Genomic DNA, 17,372 nt, shown 5'->3' with positions numbered 1-17,372 from the left:
ATCGACAGTAAAAACATTTGATCCTTTAAAGTTATGACATTCAGATAATATATCAATATTTGGAGTCATGTGAAAAGAAACACCTGAATCAAGAAGCCATAGAGTTTTACCTGGATCGGAGGTGCTCACGGAGGAGGCTGCAACTCCCGTAGATGAAGATGCTCCTTTGAGTAGAGGTCCAAGTGCTTCCACCAATTGAGCGAGAGACATACTTCCAATGGAAGTTTCATTCGATTCTTGTGGTGGTCCGACAAATGTTGCTTTCTTCTCATAGAGCCTCTTTAATTTTGGACAATGAGTTTTCACATGTCCAGGTTCAGGACAATAGTAGCAAATGATTTTCTTTTTCTCAAAATCATCATTTCCTCTTTCGTAGTTCGGAAGTCTATAAGTCCTTACAAAGTTTTCAGGTTTCGAAACGGCTAGAACTGAGTCGTCATCGCTTTTAGCAATTCTACCTTTTAGTCTATTCTCTTTCATACTCAATTCCTCTATTGTATCTTTAATTGATGATACTTTTCTACGATGAAGAAGAATAGACTTAGTGGATTCAAATTTCTGTTTCAATCCAATAATAAACTGAAAGAAATGCTCCACATTGATTTGCTTTTGGCGGAGTTCAATATCATGTGAACAATGCCACTTTGGTTCAAGAAGAGCTAATTCTTCGCATAATTCCGACAAGCCATTATAATACTCCCTAATACTCTTGTCTCCTTGAACCATATTTCTTACTTTATTTTGAGGGTTACACGTGCAATATCTTTAAGGGAATACATTCTCTTAAGATAGTTTCATGCTTCATTTGCATGGTCAAATTTTGCTAAACTTGAGCATTTCTTTATATTAACACTCGAAATAAGCCAATACATGATCTTGACATGTCCCATACACCATTCTTTCTACTTTTTCTCGTAAGTGGCTATGGCCTTACTTTTTTCTACCTCCGTTAGAGGTATTTCCCTTTTCCCTTTAACCTTTGTAAGGATTAAAGTAGGTTCCTCATCGATTCCATATACTAATCCCCATAAACCCTTCCCCCATATAAGATGCTTCATCATTGAAGCCCATGTGACATAGTTGAAATCATTTAGTTTGATGGGCTTAATGGTGACATTATCATTGTCATCCATTTTACAATTTTTGGTGAAGTAGGTAAGAGTAGAAAGAGAAAAATAAGTGAAAGGATACTCTACCACAAAAGTGAGTAAAAAATACTTCTCCAAGCTTTTTACACTTCCACACGATCACCCCTTCAAGGAAGATTACTTTCTTGCAAGAAACTTGTGTGGCACACTTCCCAATGCACTGAAAGAACTTGCTTCAACCAAGCTTTGATACCATGTAAGGAAATAGAACTTCAAAAGCTACTCCGAAGACAAGCTCACAAAGGATCTCTTAATGAACACACGAGTTCATTCAATACACTCACAAGAACCACAAAAAATACTCAAAAGAGTATATACACCAAGAAGGAAAAGAGGATAAATATATCACTCAAGTGGGGAAAACTCACTCCAAAAAGAATACATAATGCATGGGGTATAGCCCCATATTTATACATGAAAGTAAGGGGCTAGAAAGAGTCGTTGGACTCTCCAACGGCTCTAATAGAGCCGTTGGAGGGTCCAACAGCTCTTACATGCTTTTGCTTTTTGACTTAGTCAAAAAGCAAAAGTTTAAAGGATGTCCAAAGTTATTTGCTTTTTGCTTTTTGACTTGGTCAAAAAGCATAAGCTTACACTAGTCCAAAAACCAAAAAACTAAAACTAACTAGTTGTCCTAATGTAACTAAACTAGAAAACAAATAAAAAATTACATATGATGGGGTATTTACATATGAGATTGTCTATGAGATTACAACTTTTAACATGTATAACCTCCTTCCTCTCATTGTCCAGCTAGTCAATTGCCAAATATTATAAAATGGGTGGGTAAGAAAATTGCCACTGGTGAGTGGCAAGGAAGACAAAGAAAGGGATGGGGTGTAAAAGAGAGACAAACTCCCTACAGGAGATGTAAAAGAATGGCTCCTTCCTATTTTTCAAATCTTTGTTTTTTAGTTTGAAAATTATTTTTCAAAATCATAGTTTGGATATTTTTAACACAAAATGCTATATAACTAGAGAATGGTTTTCAACTTGCCATTACGGGCATCATCCAGACAGATCATGAGATTGACTCTAGGTTCGAATGATCATGTTACTCATCTTCAAATTAGGCTCCGATTCTTTGTGGTTGATGTGACGGCAGTAGTTGCTCTTGCATTTGTGGCTTCCATAGGCTTTGTGCACATACTGTTGATCACTTCATTTTATTAGTTAGGGTTTAAGACTTCAATTTTATTGCTTTAGTCTATATATTCTTTCTTTTGATCTGTTAGTCCGTATATTTTTATTAGGTAATAGATTGATCATATTTCATAATGAATGAATTTGCTTGCAACAATTTCAGCCTTCTTTTTATTGGTCATAACCATTCTTGTGTCAATTAATAATTAGGTACTTAGCCTTATTCCAAAAGAATCGGATGGTGAGAAATTTGAAGATGCTCTTGCCCGTGTTCGTCGTTGCATTGGCGGTAGTGCAGAGGATGCAGGTGATAGTGATAGTGATTTGGAAGTAGTAGCAGATACAGTCACTGTCAATCTCCGTTGCCCTGTAAGTGATGTTCTTAATGGTAATTGTAAATTCTTTATTTTCAATTATATTTGCAAATATGTGGTTTAACTAGTCTATTTCAAACATAGGTAAGATTTGGTAATAATGATCTTTGTTGTAAATTCCATTATTGTTATATTATTATTCTCATTCCAACCACTTAGATTAACAGAAAATAACTTACCGTTCAGGTGTGAGTCGTGTGACACATTTACATAAAAACTAAGAGCCTATGCACTAAACTAACCATCAATTCCATGATGAAGCCTTTCTAATTTGGAGCTTGATAGTGATCAAGTGAAACCTCTGCTGCCACTACTAATGGAAAACAGCAGCACTGATTTTATGACTTTGACACAGAGAATACAAAATGTCATCATCATGAATATGTATAGCTCTTTGATGACATATGAGATTTGAGGTTGCACATGTTTCTATGTGTGTGCCTTGTAAAATCATGGGGAGTTCAATCTTTGTTCCTAAATCCTCAAGGTAAACTTCAGCCTCAAACCTTAACAAAGTTTCATGGGCCATTGCTTGGACATCATTAGGACAAAGTATGTTGCAATTCTTGTTATTCAATATTATGGAACTTTTAGTGAGATACCTATGGGGAATGCATGAACTAACTTCACCCACATTGTAACTTATGCCTGGTCTTTTTATGAGGTTAATCAACTTTCCTTCGAATTTTTTATCTCATGATAGGTTGATTCCTAATCTTCTTTCCCTTCAGGTTTTATGGTTCAGCTATATTTGTTTCTCAATGGCTTAGCACCTGCCATTCTGTTCTGATTGACTAGATACATATTTGGTGGTATAGTTCTATCTTGTGTGTGTGTTGAAGAGGTTCTACAAAGGAAATAATTAAATTCTTCCAAGTGCTTCATTTAGTTGTTTCTCCAAACTGCCAATTCCTTCCATGTTTTCATCTATCACCACTATGCCATCCACACAAATATGAGTATGGTGCTCCCTTTTGTTTGTTAAAAAATGGTTATGGTTAGTGGCAAGGTTGTACGTACCATACGATGCAGTATGATACTATACATCCTTGTATCACAATACAAGTACGTATCATACGATATAGGCCCTATCATACCATATCGTACGATACATGGTGTATCGTACAATACATACTCAATGCACTTTAAAAAGGGTCAAATCATAATTTTTTTAGTTTTGGGTTTTAAAGACTTCTTGAGGGCCGACTCCCTTATTTATATAGAAGTCATTAAAGAGGTATCCACACACCCTAGGACTCTTGAGAGGGCTTTTGCGGTATGTTCAAGTAAGAGTGCATTTTCACCATTTTTCACTCAAGAAAGTGAGTTAAGGTAAAAAAAAACCCTATTCTTTGCTTCTTATTGATTTCTTTTTAGGGAAGATGACATTAAATGATCCAGCATGACAATGGAACACTAGAGTAATTAGTGAAAACTGATTGAAAATTGAGTGCAACTATTGCCATACTGCTATTTCGGATGGCATCTCTTGGTTAAAGCATTATTTAGTTCAGACACATCTAAATGTTGCGGTTTGTACATCAAGGAATTTGCCGGATGCCGTGAAATGACAATCTCAACAATTACTTACCGATCTGAGAAAAAAAAGACAAGAAAAAGAGATGAGTGAGACAGAAATGGGCTATGCGCATCCCTGGAAGTATGAAGATGAGCTCTCTACTTCTGATCCTATAACCCCTTGCGTAGTATCGGGGAAAAGTGCGGCGGGTGCTAGTAGTAGTACCGCGGGCACAAAAAGAAGAGGTGAAAGAGGAGTTGAAGGGAGTTTTTTTAGAGGAGCTTGAGCTAAAGACTCTATTAGGAGTTTTTTCCCTCCTAGGTGTAACGACCACAACTCATACTCATTAAAAAGCATATTTTCTTTTTAAAACAATTGCAAAAATAATCCCAGAGACCCGGGGTCTTACAGTCGTAACCATAAGGGATCTTACACTACCATCACTGAAATCAAACCAACTTTATTCAATAAAATTTATAATGTCTAGAGACCATGAACATGAATACTAATAACAATAAGTCTCAAAAGTAGAATCCCTCTGTTTAAACTGAACATTGTCAAGCAGTCGTGTAGTCTTCGTAGCTCCCTAAAATAGCAAGTCCCATCACTAGGTCTCAGAAGCTGTGAAAACCAGAAGAAGTAGGGTGTCAGAATGCGAGATTCTATGTACAAATTCCTTTATCAACTCAAATAAGTAAAAAGAACATAAATTAGATTCAAGCAATATTTTTAGAGGAAATGTAACAACTAACTCATGCTTCAGTTAATCATTTATGCATTATAAGAATAAGAATTATGCAACAAGGGATATCACATTCCAGAAATCAATAAAGTTGCATGATCTAATGCAGAACAGTAAAATGCATGGATTCAATGCACATGCATGAATAACTTATTAAGTTATTATCAGAGTTTTCTCTCGTATGCATGTCTATATTAAATGCACATCATATTTATTCCACTTTCATTAAAACCTATGGATACTCAAAATGGGCACAACAAATTCTTGAGTTCAAGTTGGATCCCCAGTTATAGCTTAACGCACAATTTGTATTTTAATACTGAGTTTCTTACTTGGCCCTCGAGCGACTTCAGGATTCAACACTATCCATCAGAACATTAGAATTCAGCATCTAATGTCGGGACATTAGGGAAATCAACATCCACTAATGCCACTTTCTTGGTATACCAATAACAACAACTGTGTTTACACACCACCCCCAGGCAAAGTGACGAAATTTTCTTAAAACCGTTGCCGAGAGGTGAACCACCTAGTTGGGTTCAGGGGCACAAACACATATGGAGTTTTAGTATCATCATAGTTCTCCAAGATCGTAGTCTAGGATTTCCACACTAAAAAAGGGGCATCAAGGAAAACATTAATTACAATGTTTTCTCGTTTATCTTTTCATTTAAAATGATGATTTATTTTAATTCTTTGTTTTGCAATTCGGTATGCAAAAAACAAAGCATTTGTTTCGTAATTTAACATGCGAAACTCATCACAGGATCACAGCCCGTTATCACATGAAACAGTGCAATTAGTTTAACATTAAGTTGATTTTTGCAATGCATAAGAAAACTAAACATGGATTATCACATGCTCAAAGCCCACACGGCCTACGATGATCCATCATTTGACCATCGGTGCATCTAATGCAAAAACCATTATGAGCATGCTATTTATGCATTCATTTTGCATGCTTTCAAATTCACATTCACATATGATTAACAAGGATGTGCATGAGTAATAACTTTCATATGCACGTGTTCACATGATCATACAACATACAAGTTTCTTTTCGTGAATCATCTCATACTTAACATACGAACACTCATGCAAATACGCATACGCGAAGCAACATCAATTTCATGATTTGCACATGCCTACTAGATGCATATGTAAGAACATAGCATTAAATTATCATGACATGTCTCAACAATAATTCTTCTTACCATTTCAACGAGCTCGGGGTACCATGCAGATACCCACCGTGTCCAACCTATGATGCTCGTACGCGGGACAACATTGTTAGGCACTGGGACATATTTAAATAATCCCTCAAAAACATATGAAACAGTCTGGAAATGATCATGCAAAAATCTGCATAAGTGCAGTCACAAAACTCTACATTAAAAGTATGTATAAAGTCATATTTCTGCTGCAATATAAATCTGGAATTAGCACGTGTGTTTGGCATGCTAAGTCTGTACCTACCATCAGCATTCAGCATATAGAATTTAAACCAACCCATGAGCAAGAGTAAACCTGAATGTTCCTTGCATAAAAATTTGGACATACATAGTATTCTCTTCGTATCTCACCCTTTACCATTTATTCAGAATTATCTGTATACATACAGATTGTATATCTATATATAAAATGTTCAAGCATACCCAGCCAAACCGAGTTCAGCTGGGACCTATAGGTTGCACATGTAAGCCTTGCCGAACTCAGGTCGGCTGGCCTGGCAGGCCCTGTTTAGCCCAGTCGAACCTAGGTCGGCTGTGGTAAAATATAGTATGCGTATGGATCTGGATCCAGATCCATACGCACGTTGAATATTCTAACACATGCTCAATGCCATTTCATTAATGGCATTCCTGTAATTTTTCTGTAATCTCAGCTATTGTGTATTTGCCTATTTATAAAGCTTAGGGCTGGGAGGTTGGGTTAACGTGCGCCGCCCCCAGCCATTGTGCATCTCCCTCCTCTCTCTCTCTCTTTTCTTTATTTTCTACAGTGAAGGTTGAACCCCACACAGAATCTTATATGGTATCAGAGCTCCAGGTTGCGGAACCCTACCAGACGTGTGTTCAACGAGATTTGAAGATCTCTGAAGGAACAATTTTTTGATACATCTCTTCGTCCATTCTTCTTCCTTCCTGGTAACTTCTGCTACTCGTTCATTTTTCTGATTCTTGTTCATTCCTCTTCTTCACAGTACTCATTATCATCACCATCTGTCTCTCTTCTTCACCATTAACGTCTGCAACATCATTAACGTTTGTAGTTTTTTTTTTCACCTTTAACGTCCCTCTTCGACATCAACGACTGCAATTTTCTTCTCTTTGATTGCAGTCTCTTTGATTACAATCCCTTTGATTCGTGTTTTCCCCCTTTGATTGCAGTCTCCTCATTGATTGCAAACAAATCTACTGCAGTTTTTGAGTATTTTTTGATTTATTTCCTCTTTGATTCCTCTTTGATTACATAAGTTTCCTTTTCTATTAATGTTTAATGTTTTCTGTGCGACGCCTATAGGTAGATTATAACAGTCTACAATCTCGATCCTAAAAAAAAAGGCAAAACAATTTACGTCTATTAGTAGCACGAGTGCATCCCTTATTGAAGTTCTATTGATTGATTAAGTGATCTCCAATTTTCTTTTTCTTTCTCTTCATTCATCTTGTTCTTTTATTCGTTGTCCCATTGATATGGATTACTCTTCGTCATCCACCTTGTCCTCCGGTCCCTCTGCAAATTTCTTGAGTCAGCTTGTTACAGAAAAACTTACTCTAATTTTTTGACCTGGAAGAGACAAATACTTCCTTTTATACGGAGTCAGGATCTCGATGAATATCTGGATGGTTTGGTTCCTATACCACCACAATTTATTTTGCAGGAAACCAACAATGAGAAGGGTGACACAATTACTATTTTCTTTAAGAATCCAGAGTATACAACCTGGAGGAAGCGGGATCAGTCTTTGGTTGCTTATATTACGTCAACACTATCTCAAGAAGTGTTGGTTACTCTTTCAGATGATTGCATTGCGGCGGATCTGTGGAGTAAGTTGTCTCAGACATACTCTCAGATATCAGAAGCTCGAGTTATGTACTTAAAAAATGAGTTTCAAAGTTTGAAGAAAGGCTCCATGCCAGTCATGGAATACATAGGCCGCTTGAAGAGTATTACTGACCAATTGGCGGTTATTGGAAGTGCTATTTCAGATAAAGATAAAGTTCAACAACTCCTCAATGGATTGGGCCCTGATTTTGACATGTTTACCACAGCTCTGTCATGCCTTCCTCACTTGCCTGCTTTTGACGATCTTCAAGCGAAACTTCTCCAGCATGAGATGATTATGAAACAAAGAGCAGAAGGAAATGAATCAGTTCGTTCTCATTCAGTTTTGGCCATGGACACTTCTGTCGGTTTTGGACGAGGAAATGGAGGGCATCAAGGAGGCAGAGGCCGCAGACGTTTTGGGCAGAGAGGTCGTGGTATCTTGCCTACACCTAATATTTCTGTACAGGGAATCAGAGGAGAGTGCTCACTTGTTTCTTATGTAACAAAAGAGGACATGTGAAAGCTGATTGTTGGTTTAATCTACAAAATAGAGGAAAAATAAACAAAATTGAAAATAAGTCAGCTACTACTGTGGACACGAAAGCGCCATCTACATATATGCAACAACTTTTGTTATCAGCATTGTCACAGATGACGATCAAGCAAAATGAACAAGGCGAGTGGTATGTTGATTTTGGTGCTGCCACTCATGTCACGGGTAATGTCGGTAAGTTATCTCACTTATTGCCTTATTCTGAAAAAGGTAGTATAGTTACGGGAGATGGAACTTATCACTCCATTAGTCATACTGGCAGTGCACATATCCCTATGTCAAAGTCCTCACTTTACTTGTCCAATGTTCTCCTTGTTCCTAATATTAAAAAGAACATTGTTTCAGTAGCTAAACTTGTTGACGATATGAATTCTTCCGTCGAATTTACTCCATCTTCTGTTTATGTTAAGGATCTACGAACGAAGGAGACGTTCGCTAAGGGGGGGCGACAAGGAAACATGTACGTCTTCAAGGAGATTCCCTCAATGTCTTCACCTTCAACCCCAGTCCTCCAGTTGAAGTCGTCCAAGCATTCTGTAGTGTCTTCGCCTTCAGAGTCTTTGTTTTTCCCTTCGTTGGAAGTTTTTAATTCATCTCATTGTAATAAGGCAGATATTTGGCACAGTCGTTTGGGCCATTGTAGTCGGGGCTTCGTTGAAAGTCTTGTATCTGATGGTCTTCTTCCAGAGTCTTCTAGTTTATGTTCCTTTTTAGATAATAATAAATGTTCCTCATACGAACTCTGCAAAAGCCATGTTCTTCTGTTTCATATTATTAATAAAAGGGCTTCAAAGACATTTGAGATTATTTGTTCCGATGTTTGGGGACCTGCACCTATTCCTTCTCTTTCCGGTAGTCGTTACTATGTTATCTTTATTGATTCTTATTCCCATTATACTTGGATATATTTCTTGAAACATAAGCATGAAGTTTTTCAACTATTTCGGGAATTCCATTTGATGGTCAAAACAAAGTTTTCCTGTGATATTGTGCATTTACAATGTGATGGTGGGGGAGAGTGTTCATCAAACGAGTTTATTGCCTTTCTTCGGGATAAAGGAATAAGTCGACAGGTTTCTTGCCCTCATACCCCTCAACAAAATGGGGTTGCGGAAAGGAAACACATGCATATTGTTGAGAGTGCGATGAGCATGTTACATGATAGCAATGTGCCCGTTAGTCTTTGGACAGAAGTTTTTCACACATATGTTCATGTCATAAATCGTCTTCCTATGACACTTCTGGATCAGAACTCTCCATATTATACTTTATTTGGGCAACATCCCTCTTATGATGAGTTGTGTATGTGATGTACATATTGATTCATCTCTGCGAAATAAGTTTTAGGATAAGGCCGTTAAGTGCAGATTCGTTGGGTATGTGGATGAATACAAAGGACATCGATGCTATGATCCTACTATAAAACGTATTAGGACCTCTAGGATTGTTGTTTTTGATGAACAAAATTTTCAGGTAAATGACTCTGAAGCGTTGCCATCTCGAGAAGTAGAGGTATATGATCCATGGATGAGCACATATCTTTTTGCTAATACAGGAGAAACATGTCAGGCGAATTGTACTTTCTTTGGCTTGAGTAGGGGTTTGGATGACTCACAGATGCGTGTTGAACCATCTCCAGTAAAACCACCCCCAGTAGAACGCTTCTCTGGACAGATATACACTAGTCGAGACAAAAATATAAAGCAGAGGAATATGGAAAGCATCGCTAATGATCCGGCTCAAAGGTCGTCACGCATTAGGCATCCTATTCAACGATGGGTGAGTTATGAGACCTTTTCTCTTAATTTTCAGTTGTTTATGTCTCAGCTCACAAAACAGGATGAACCCACTTGTTTTAATCAAGCTCTTCAATCTCGTCATTGGACTGAAGCTATGAATGAAGAAATGAAAGCACTTCATGAGTGCCAGACTTGGGAAATAGTACCTCGGCCAGAAGGAAAGAATGTAGTTGGCTCAAAATGAGTTTATAAAACAAAGTATAAGCCTGAAGGAAGTATTGACAGATATAAAGTGCGACTTGTTGCTCGGGGATTCACACAACAATATGGTGAAGATTACGATGAAACTTTTGGTCCGGTAGTCAAAATGGGTACAATTCGTGTCATCATATCCCTAGCAGTCGACCGAGGATGGAGGCTTAGCCAGATGGATGTTAAAAATGCATTCTTGCATGGAACTTTAAAGGAAGAAGTGTATATGGAGCAACCTCCTGGTTATGTCGAAAAGGATCCTACTGCCTGGGTGTGCAAACTAAGAAAATCTCTGTATGGGTTGAAACAGGCATCCCGTTCTTGGTTTGAAAGTTTCTCTATGCAAATTCAAAACTATGGTTTTAGAAGATGCTCTCTGGACCACTCGCTCTTTATTTACCAAAAGACAGACATCATTATACTTCTTCTTATATATGTTGATGAAATTGTGATCACTAGGAGCTCATATAATCATGTGCAAGACATGAAACAATTTTTAATGAAAACTTTCAAGATGAAAGATTTAGGGGAGTTGAGGTACTTCCTTGGTGTGGAAGTTGACAGGCAACAAGACACATTGACACTCATGCAACAAAAATACACTCTTGATCTTCTAGAAAGAGCCGGGATGACGAATTGCAAACCAGTCAGCACTTCGAGTGTATTACATCAAAGGATGAGCTCTGAAGATGGCCATCTTTGTGTCAACCCAACAAGGTATAGAAGCCTTGTGGGGATGATGCAGTACTTGACCTTTACCAGACCTGATATAGTTTATGCTGTCAATCAGGTATCCCAGTTTATGCATGCTCCAACAGAAGGTCATATGGAAGTTGTGAAGCGCATTCTACGATATTTAAAAGGAACTATAGGAGATGGACTTGTTTATCGCAAGAACGATAACCTGCATAGAGGGCATGAACTCATCACTTATACAAACGCAGATTGGGCAGAGGATCCAGATGAGAGACGATCTGTCTCTGGATATTGTGTATATATTGGACACAATTTAGTGTCCTGGAGCTGCAGAAAACAAAAGGCAGTGGCACGGTCGAGTACAGAGGCTGAATACAGGTCGATGGCTGCAGGCACGACAGACGCTACATGGATTAGACACTTATTGAGTGATCTTGGGGAGACAATTATTCGATCATTTCTTCTATGTGACAATCAAAGCGCAATAAACATTGCATGTAATCTTATTCAGCATAGCGCAAAACGAAACACATTGAGATTGATCAACATTTTATACGGCAGAAAGTCGAGATGAAGGAGATAGAACTACGTCATGTTCGAACAGAAGATCAAGTAGCAGACTTGTTTGCCAAGGGGTTAACAGGATATCAATTTTGGCTATTGAAGAGCAAGTTGTACATGCTCCAAGACCACGTACAACTTGAGGGAGGGTGTTAAAATATAGTATGCGTATGGGTATGTTCGATCCAGATCATACGCACGTTGAATATTCTAACACATGCTCAATGCCATTTCATTAATGGCATTCCTGTAATTTTTCTGTAATCTCAGCTATTGTATATTTGCCTATTTATAAAGCTTAGGGCTGGGAGGTTGGGTTAACGTGCGCCACCCCCAGCCATTGTGCATCTCCCTCCTCTCTCTCTCTCTTTTCTTTATTTTCTGCAATGAAGGCTGAACCCCACACGGAATCTTATAGGCTGGGCCTAACAGGTCTATGTACCTGCCCAGCCAAACCCAGTTTGGCTGGGCTTCTATTTGCCCAAAATATAACACATTTCTTTTTTGTTCCGCATGCTGTCTTTATTTTTTTTTTGACAGGATTCCAGCCCCATATTCATCCACGCAATTTTTTTTGTAGACTTAGCCGAATCAAGTTCGGTTGGGCCTGACAAATAACCTACCTGCCCAGCCAAACCCAGGTCGGCTGGGCCTGACAGCCTGCCAAGTAGCCCCAACCGACCCTGGTTCGACTGGGCCTAACAGACATTGTCCTGCCCAGCTGAACCTGGTTCGGTTGGGCCTGACAGGCCCTGCAACTGCCCAACTGAACCTGGTTCAGCTGGGCCTGACAGGCTCTGTAACTGCCCAACTGAACCTGGTTCAGTTGGGCCTGACAGGCTCTGCAATTATATATATAAAAGAAGTCATATTTATTTTGTTTTTTGCTTGCAGGTGCCTGTCCCAGCCGAACCCAGGGTTCGGCTGGGCCTGTGTCCCGTTTGTCCAGGGCTGAAAGGGTCCAGTCACACGCATATGCCCAGCCGAACTCAGGGCTCGGCTGGGCCTGGTAAAAGCATGGCATAAAAACTTTTTTCTTTTAAAGGCAAGAACCAACATAGCACCCCCTTTCAGACCTGTCCAAGTCTGTCCACCATCGCAGTGGACAGATCTATCCAGATTGGACAGCAGGTGCATTGGGATAGATCTGTCCCGTCTGTCCAGGGCTGAAAGGGTCAAACCTGTCCAGTTCTGTTTGATCATTTCATGGACAGATCTGTCTACGTGTATATATATATATATATAAATCTGAATCAAAACATGTTGTAACAATTAAATATCCAAAACCTTCCAGAGGGTGCCTTATCCCTCTGTAAGTCTTTTTAACTTTAACATTTACTTTATTTTAACATGAAATTTGAATTTAAAGCTGTATTATAATTGGATCTGGATTTTGGATTCGGATTTGAGATCCAAATCCATACCCAAAATCCATTTGGATCCTTAACTGGATCAATTTCTAATTAATATGGGTCTTGGACTAAGTCCAGATCCATATTAATTTGGATCACATGAATTTGGATCCAGTCTGATCCAAATCCGGACCCGGCCAGTCGAAGTGGTCCCTTTTTGAAAGAAAAAAAAAATTTCGGGCCAACCGTAGCTCGGATTGGGAAAAGTAAAATATCGTTGGACTCAAGATTCTGAGGCACATCCAATGACATATACTTCGAATTTTGCTTCTGAAATTCACCCAAATTTAACCCGAATTTCGCTCGAAATTTGCTTGAATTTAAAGGTCGAACATAAAACTCTTTAGTATCTTTTTTTGTTGGTTCATATCGACCTTGCCGATGAGATCTAGGCCAAGCCCAAACTCAATTAACACATTCCTAATATTGGAGGTTCATCAATTTTTTCCCTACACTTGGACAAATTTTTCAAAAATTTCAAATTGACTAAGTATGAAAATGCATGACATTACACTAGGACTGCCCTTGGGGTGTAACCTAACATTTGTACCGCTATAACTTCTCAACATTTAGTCATGCAGGTGAATGTCGTGGTTGGTTGATGGTTCTATGATGCTTGCATTTCTTTCAATGTGGCAAATTTTTTTCATTTTTAGGTCATCGCAGATGCCATAACCAGTATCGGGCCTGGATATAGAATGTCTTCATATCATGCTTTAAGAGAAAAAATTTAGATATTAATGTGAATGAAGTGAAGGCATATTGTGATGAGATGAGGCAGTCATAGAGAAAAACTAGGTGTAGCTTCATAGGAGATGGGTGGATAGACAAAAAGTCAAGGACCTCGATAAATTTTCTTGTCTATTGTCCCAAAGGAACTATGTTTTTGAAGTCAATTGATCTATTTGATACACCTAAGACAATAGATGTATTGCTCAGGCATTTGATCAGGTTGTGGAGGTGATTCAACCTCAAAATATTGCTCAATTCATTACTAATAATGCAACAAATTATAAGGCTATAGGTAAAGAATTGACAAAAAATATGGATCATTCTTTTGAACCCCGTGTGCTCCCCATTGCATAGACCTCATGCTTGAGGACATCGACATTATGGATGAGATAAAACACACAGTTGAATGCAACCAAGAAGTTGCTAAATTTATTTACAATCATACATGAATTTTGAACTTGATGAGAAAGTACACTAGTGGTGTTGAGTTGATTCGTAATGCAGTTACTAGATTTGCTATAAATTTTTTGACAGTGCAAAGTCTAGTAAAGAATAGAACTGCACTAAAAAAAATTTGTTTTCATCAGATGAGTGAAATGCATATCCTCATTCCAAAAAAAAGTTGAGAGAAATTGTAGATATTGTATTCAAAAGTGAATTCTGGGATTCATGCGTGAAGTTGTTGAGAATTACTATACCTTTGGTGGAGGTGTTTCGATTGGTTGACAGTGAAGACAAACTTACTATGGGATGTCTTTATGAGGCCATGAATAAGGCAAAAGAGGCCATTAGAGATAATTTGAATGAGAAGGAAAAATTGTACATCCCTATATGGAAGATCATTGATCATAGATGGACTGGGAAACTTCATCAACCTTTTCATGCATTAATATATTATTTAAATCCTACATTTAGATACTCCCCTATATTTAAAATGGACAGGAAAGTCAACAATGGACTCTTGGATTTCATTGAAAGGTTGAACCCTAATTGTGAAAATGAAAATTTATGATAATGCATTGTATGATATTGGGAGACCTGTAGCAGTGTGAAATCGTGCTACGAGGTGTCCAGGTAATTTATTTTATCTATTTCAATTTTAATTTAATATTATTATTTAGTTATAGGAAAGGATATGAATGCTTTGAACCTCACCGAGGACATGGCGTTGGATAGAAATGATTGGAGGAAAATGATTCATGTGGAAGACCCAAAATGAATTTCTTTTTTGGTTCATATCGCTGACCCCAATTGTTTTGGGATGAAGGCGTAGTTGTTGTTGTTGTTGTTGTTGTTGTTGTTGTTGTTGTTGTTGTTGTTGTTGTATTATTATTTAGTTATGATGTTTTGTATGATTGTATTTGTTATTGTCTTATTGATTTCCCATTTTCTTGTTTTTTTTTCAGACATGTAGTGGACCAGGTTTGGAAGTGATATTCCAAACTTGAGAGCTCTTGCTATTCACATTTTTAGCCAAACATGTAATGTAAGTGGATGCGAGAGAAATTGGAGCGTCTTTAAGCAAATACGTTCAAAACGAAAAAATAGATTTGAGTTCAAAAGGCTCAATGATCTCGTCTACGTTCTCTACAACTTACGACTGAGGCAAAGATATATAAATTTATATAGTTTACTTGTCATTTTCATTTATTTATTTAAAGTTTTTTTATATCATACAAAATTCAATTAATTTTAATTTTTTCACATCTTTTTAGGTAAATAGAAAAGCTATCGACAATGAGGCACAAAGAGCAATTTGATCCTATTTAATTTGAAATTTTTTTATGTATTGGTTGCATGAGTTCAAGCTTAGTTGTCATAGGCGCTAGGCGGTGAACCCCCTAAAAAGCCTAGGCGGTGAACCTCCTAAAAAGCCTAGGCGGTACCCCAAAAAAAAAAATACAAATATGTAAACAAACTACTAAAATTAATAACAAACATGTATACAACATAAAATCAATCAACAATAAGCAATAGCAAAACAAAATATGTTGTTGAATACTATAAGACAATTATATTAAATAACTTGCTTAATACATTGTCCAACACAAAACATTTAACATTTAACATTTAACAACATAATACATTTAACTAAACATAGAGTTGAAAAACATATGTCTATGTATGAAAGTCATCTTCATTTTTCAGTAACCAACTTCATTTCAACGATTTCCTTCGTTTATTGCATCATTTAGTGGCTTGAGATGATGATGGCGGTGTAAAGAATACCTAAAGAGAGATAATGTGCACTATGGGCACAAACACCACAAAGAGATATGTGCACAAAGGCGCAAGAACGTTTAGAACAAATGTACACAACAACAACAACAACAACAACAACAACTACGCCTTCATCCCAAAACAATTGGGGTCAGCGATATGAACCAAAAAAGAAATTCATTTTGGGTCTTCCACATGAATCCTTTTCCTCCAATCATTTCTATCCAACGCCATGTCCTCGGTGAGGTTCAAAGCATTCATATCCTTTCCTATCATCTCCATCCAAGTCTTCCTAGGCCTACCCCGACCTCTTTTAACTAATATATTTTCCCATTTCTCCAACCTTCTAACTGGAGCATCATTAGGCCTTCGCCGAATATGTCCAAACCACCGTAAACGATTCTCTCGCATCTTATTTTTAATGGGTGCAACACCTACCTTTTTACGTATCTCCTCGTTCCGAATCTTATCTTTTATTGTATTTCCACACATCCATCTAAGCATCCGCATCTCAGCTACACTCATTTTTTGAATATGATGTCTCTTGGCAGCCCAACATTCCGTACCATATAGTAAAGCGAGTCTAATAGTCGTCCTATAAAACTTTCCCTTCAACCGCAATGGCATTCTACGATCGCACAACACTCCAGTTGCACTTTTCCATTTCATCCACCCAACCTTTATCCTATGATTTACATCTCCATCAATTTCTCCATACTTTTGAATGATGGATCCCAAATATTTGAAATAATCATTCACCGGTATTTCTTGCTCACCAAGCTTCACTACACTCCCATCACTACTTCGTTTCTTACTAAACCGACATTCCATATATTCAGTCTTACTCTTACTCAACTTAAAACCTCTTGCTTCCAATGTCTGTCTCCATAATTCTAACTTAGCATTAACCCCAGCTCTAGACTCATCAATCAAAACAATATCATCAGCAAACAACATACACCACGGTACATTTTCTTGAATTGATCTCGTAAGCTCATCCATCACTATCGCAAATAGGAAAGGGCTTAAAGCAGATCCTTGATGTAACCCAACCGTTATCGGAAAATTGGTTGTCACCCCTCCACAAGTGCGGACATTGGTTACTACTCCTTCATACATATCTTTAATTATACTAATGTACTTGAGAGAAACACCTTTCTTCATCATTGTTCACCAGAGAACGTCCCTAGGTACTCTATCGTAAGCCTTCTCTAAATCAATAAAAACCAT

General features: G+C 37.8%; 1 protein-coding gene across 1 annotated transcript in view; it reads left to right on the top strand.

Moving 5' to 3' along the window:
• The window catches only part of LOC149839553 (E3 SUMO-protein ligase SIZ1-like), a 205,403-nt gene that overhangs the window by 171,849 nt on the left and 16,182 nt on the right, over positions 1-17,372 (top strand). The window contains exon 12 of the mRNA XM_090002624.1: positions 2,502-2,660. Coding sequence (XP_089858750.1) covers positions 2,502-2,660 — 159 coding nt within the window. The remainder of the gene's footprint in view (positions 1-2,501; positions 2,661-17,372) is intronic.

The sequence above is a fragment of the Nuphar pumila genome, chromosome 4 (genome assembly GCF_984573655.1).
Source record: "Nuphar pumila chromosome 4, dmNupPumi1.hap1.1, whole genome shotgun sequence".
Classification (NCBI taxonomy): Eukaryota; Viridiplantae; Streptophyta; class Magnoliopsida; order Nymphaeales; family Nymphaeaceae; genus Nuphar; species Nuphar pumila.
The sequence above is the reverse complement of the archived record's forward strand: the minus strand, read 5'-3'. Positions and strand labels throughout refer to the sequence as shown.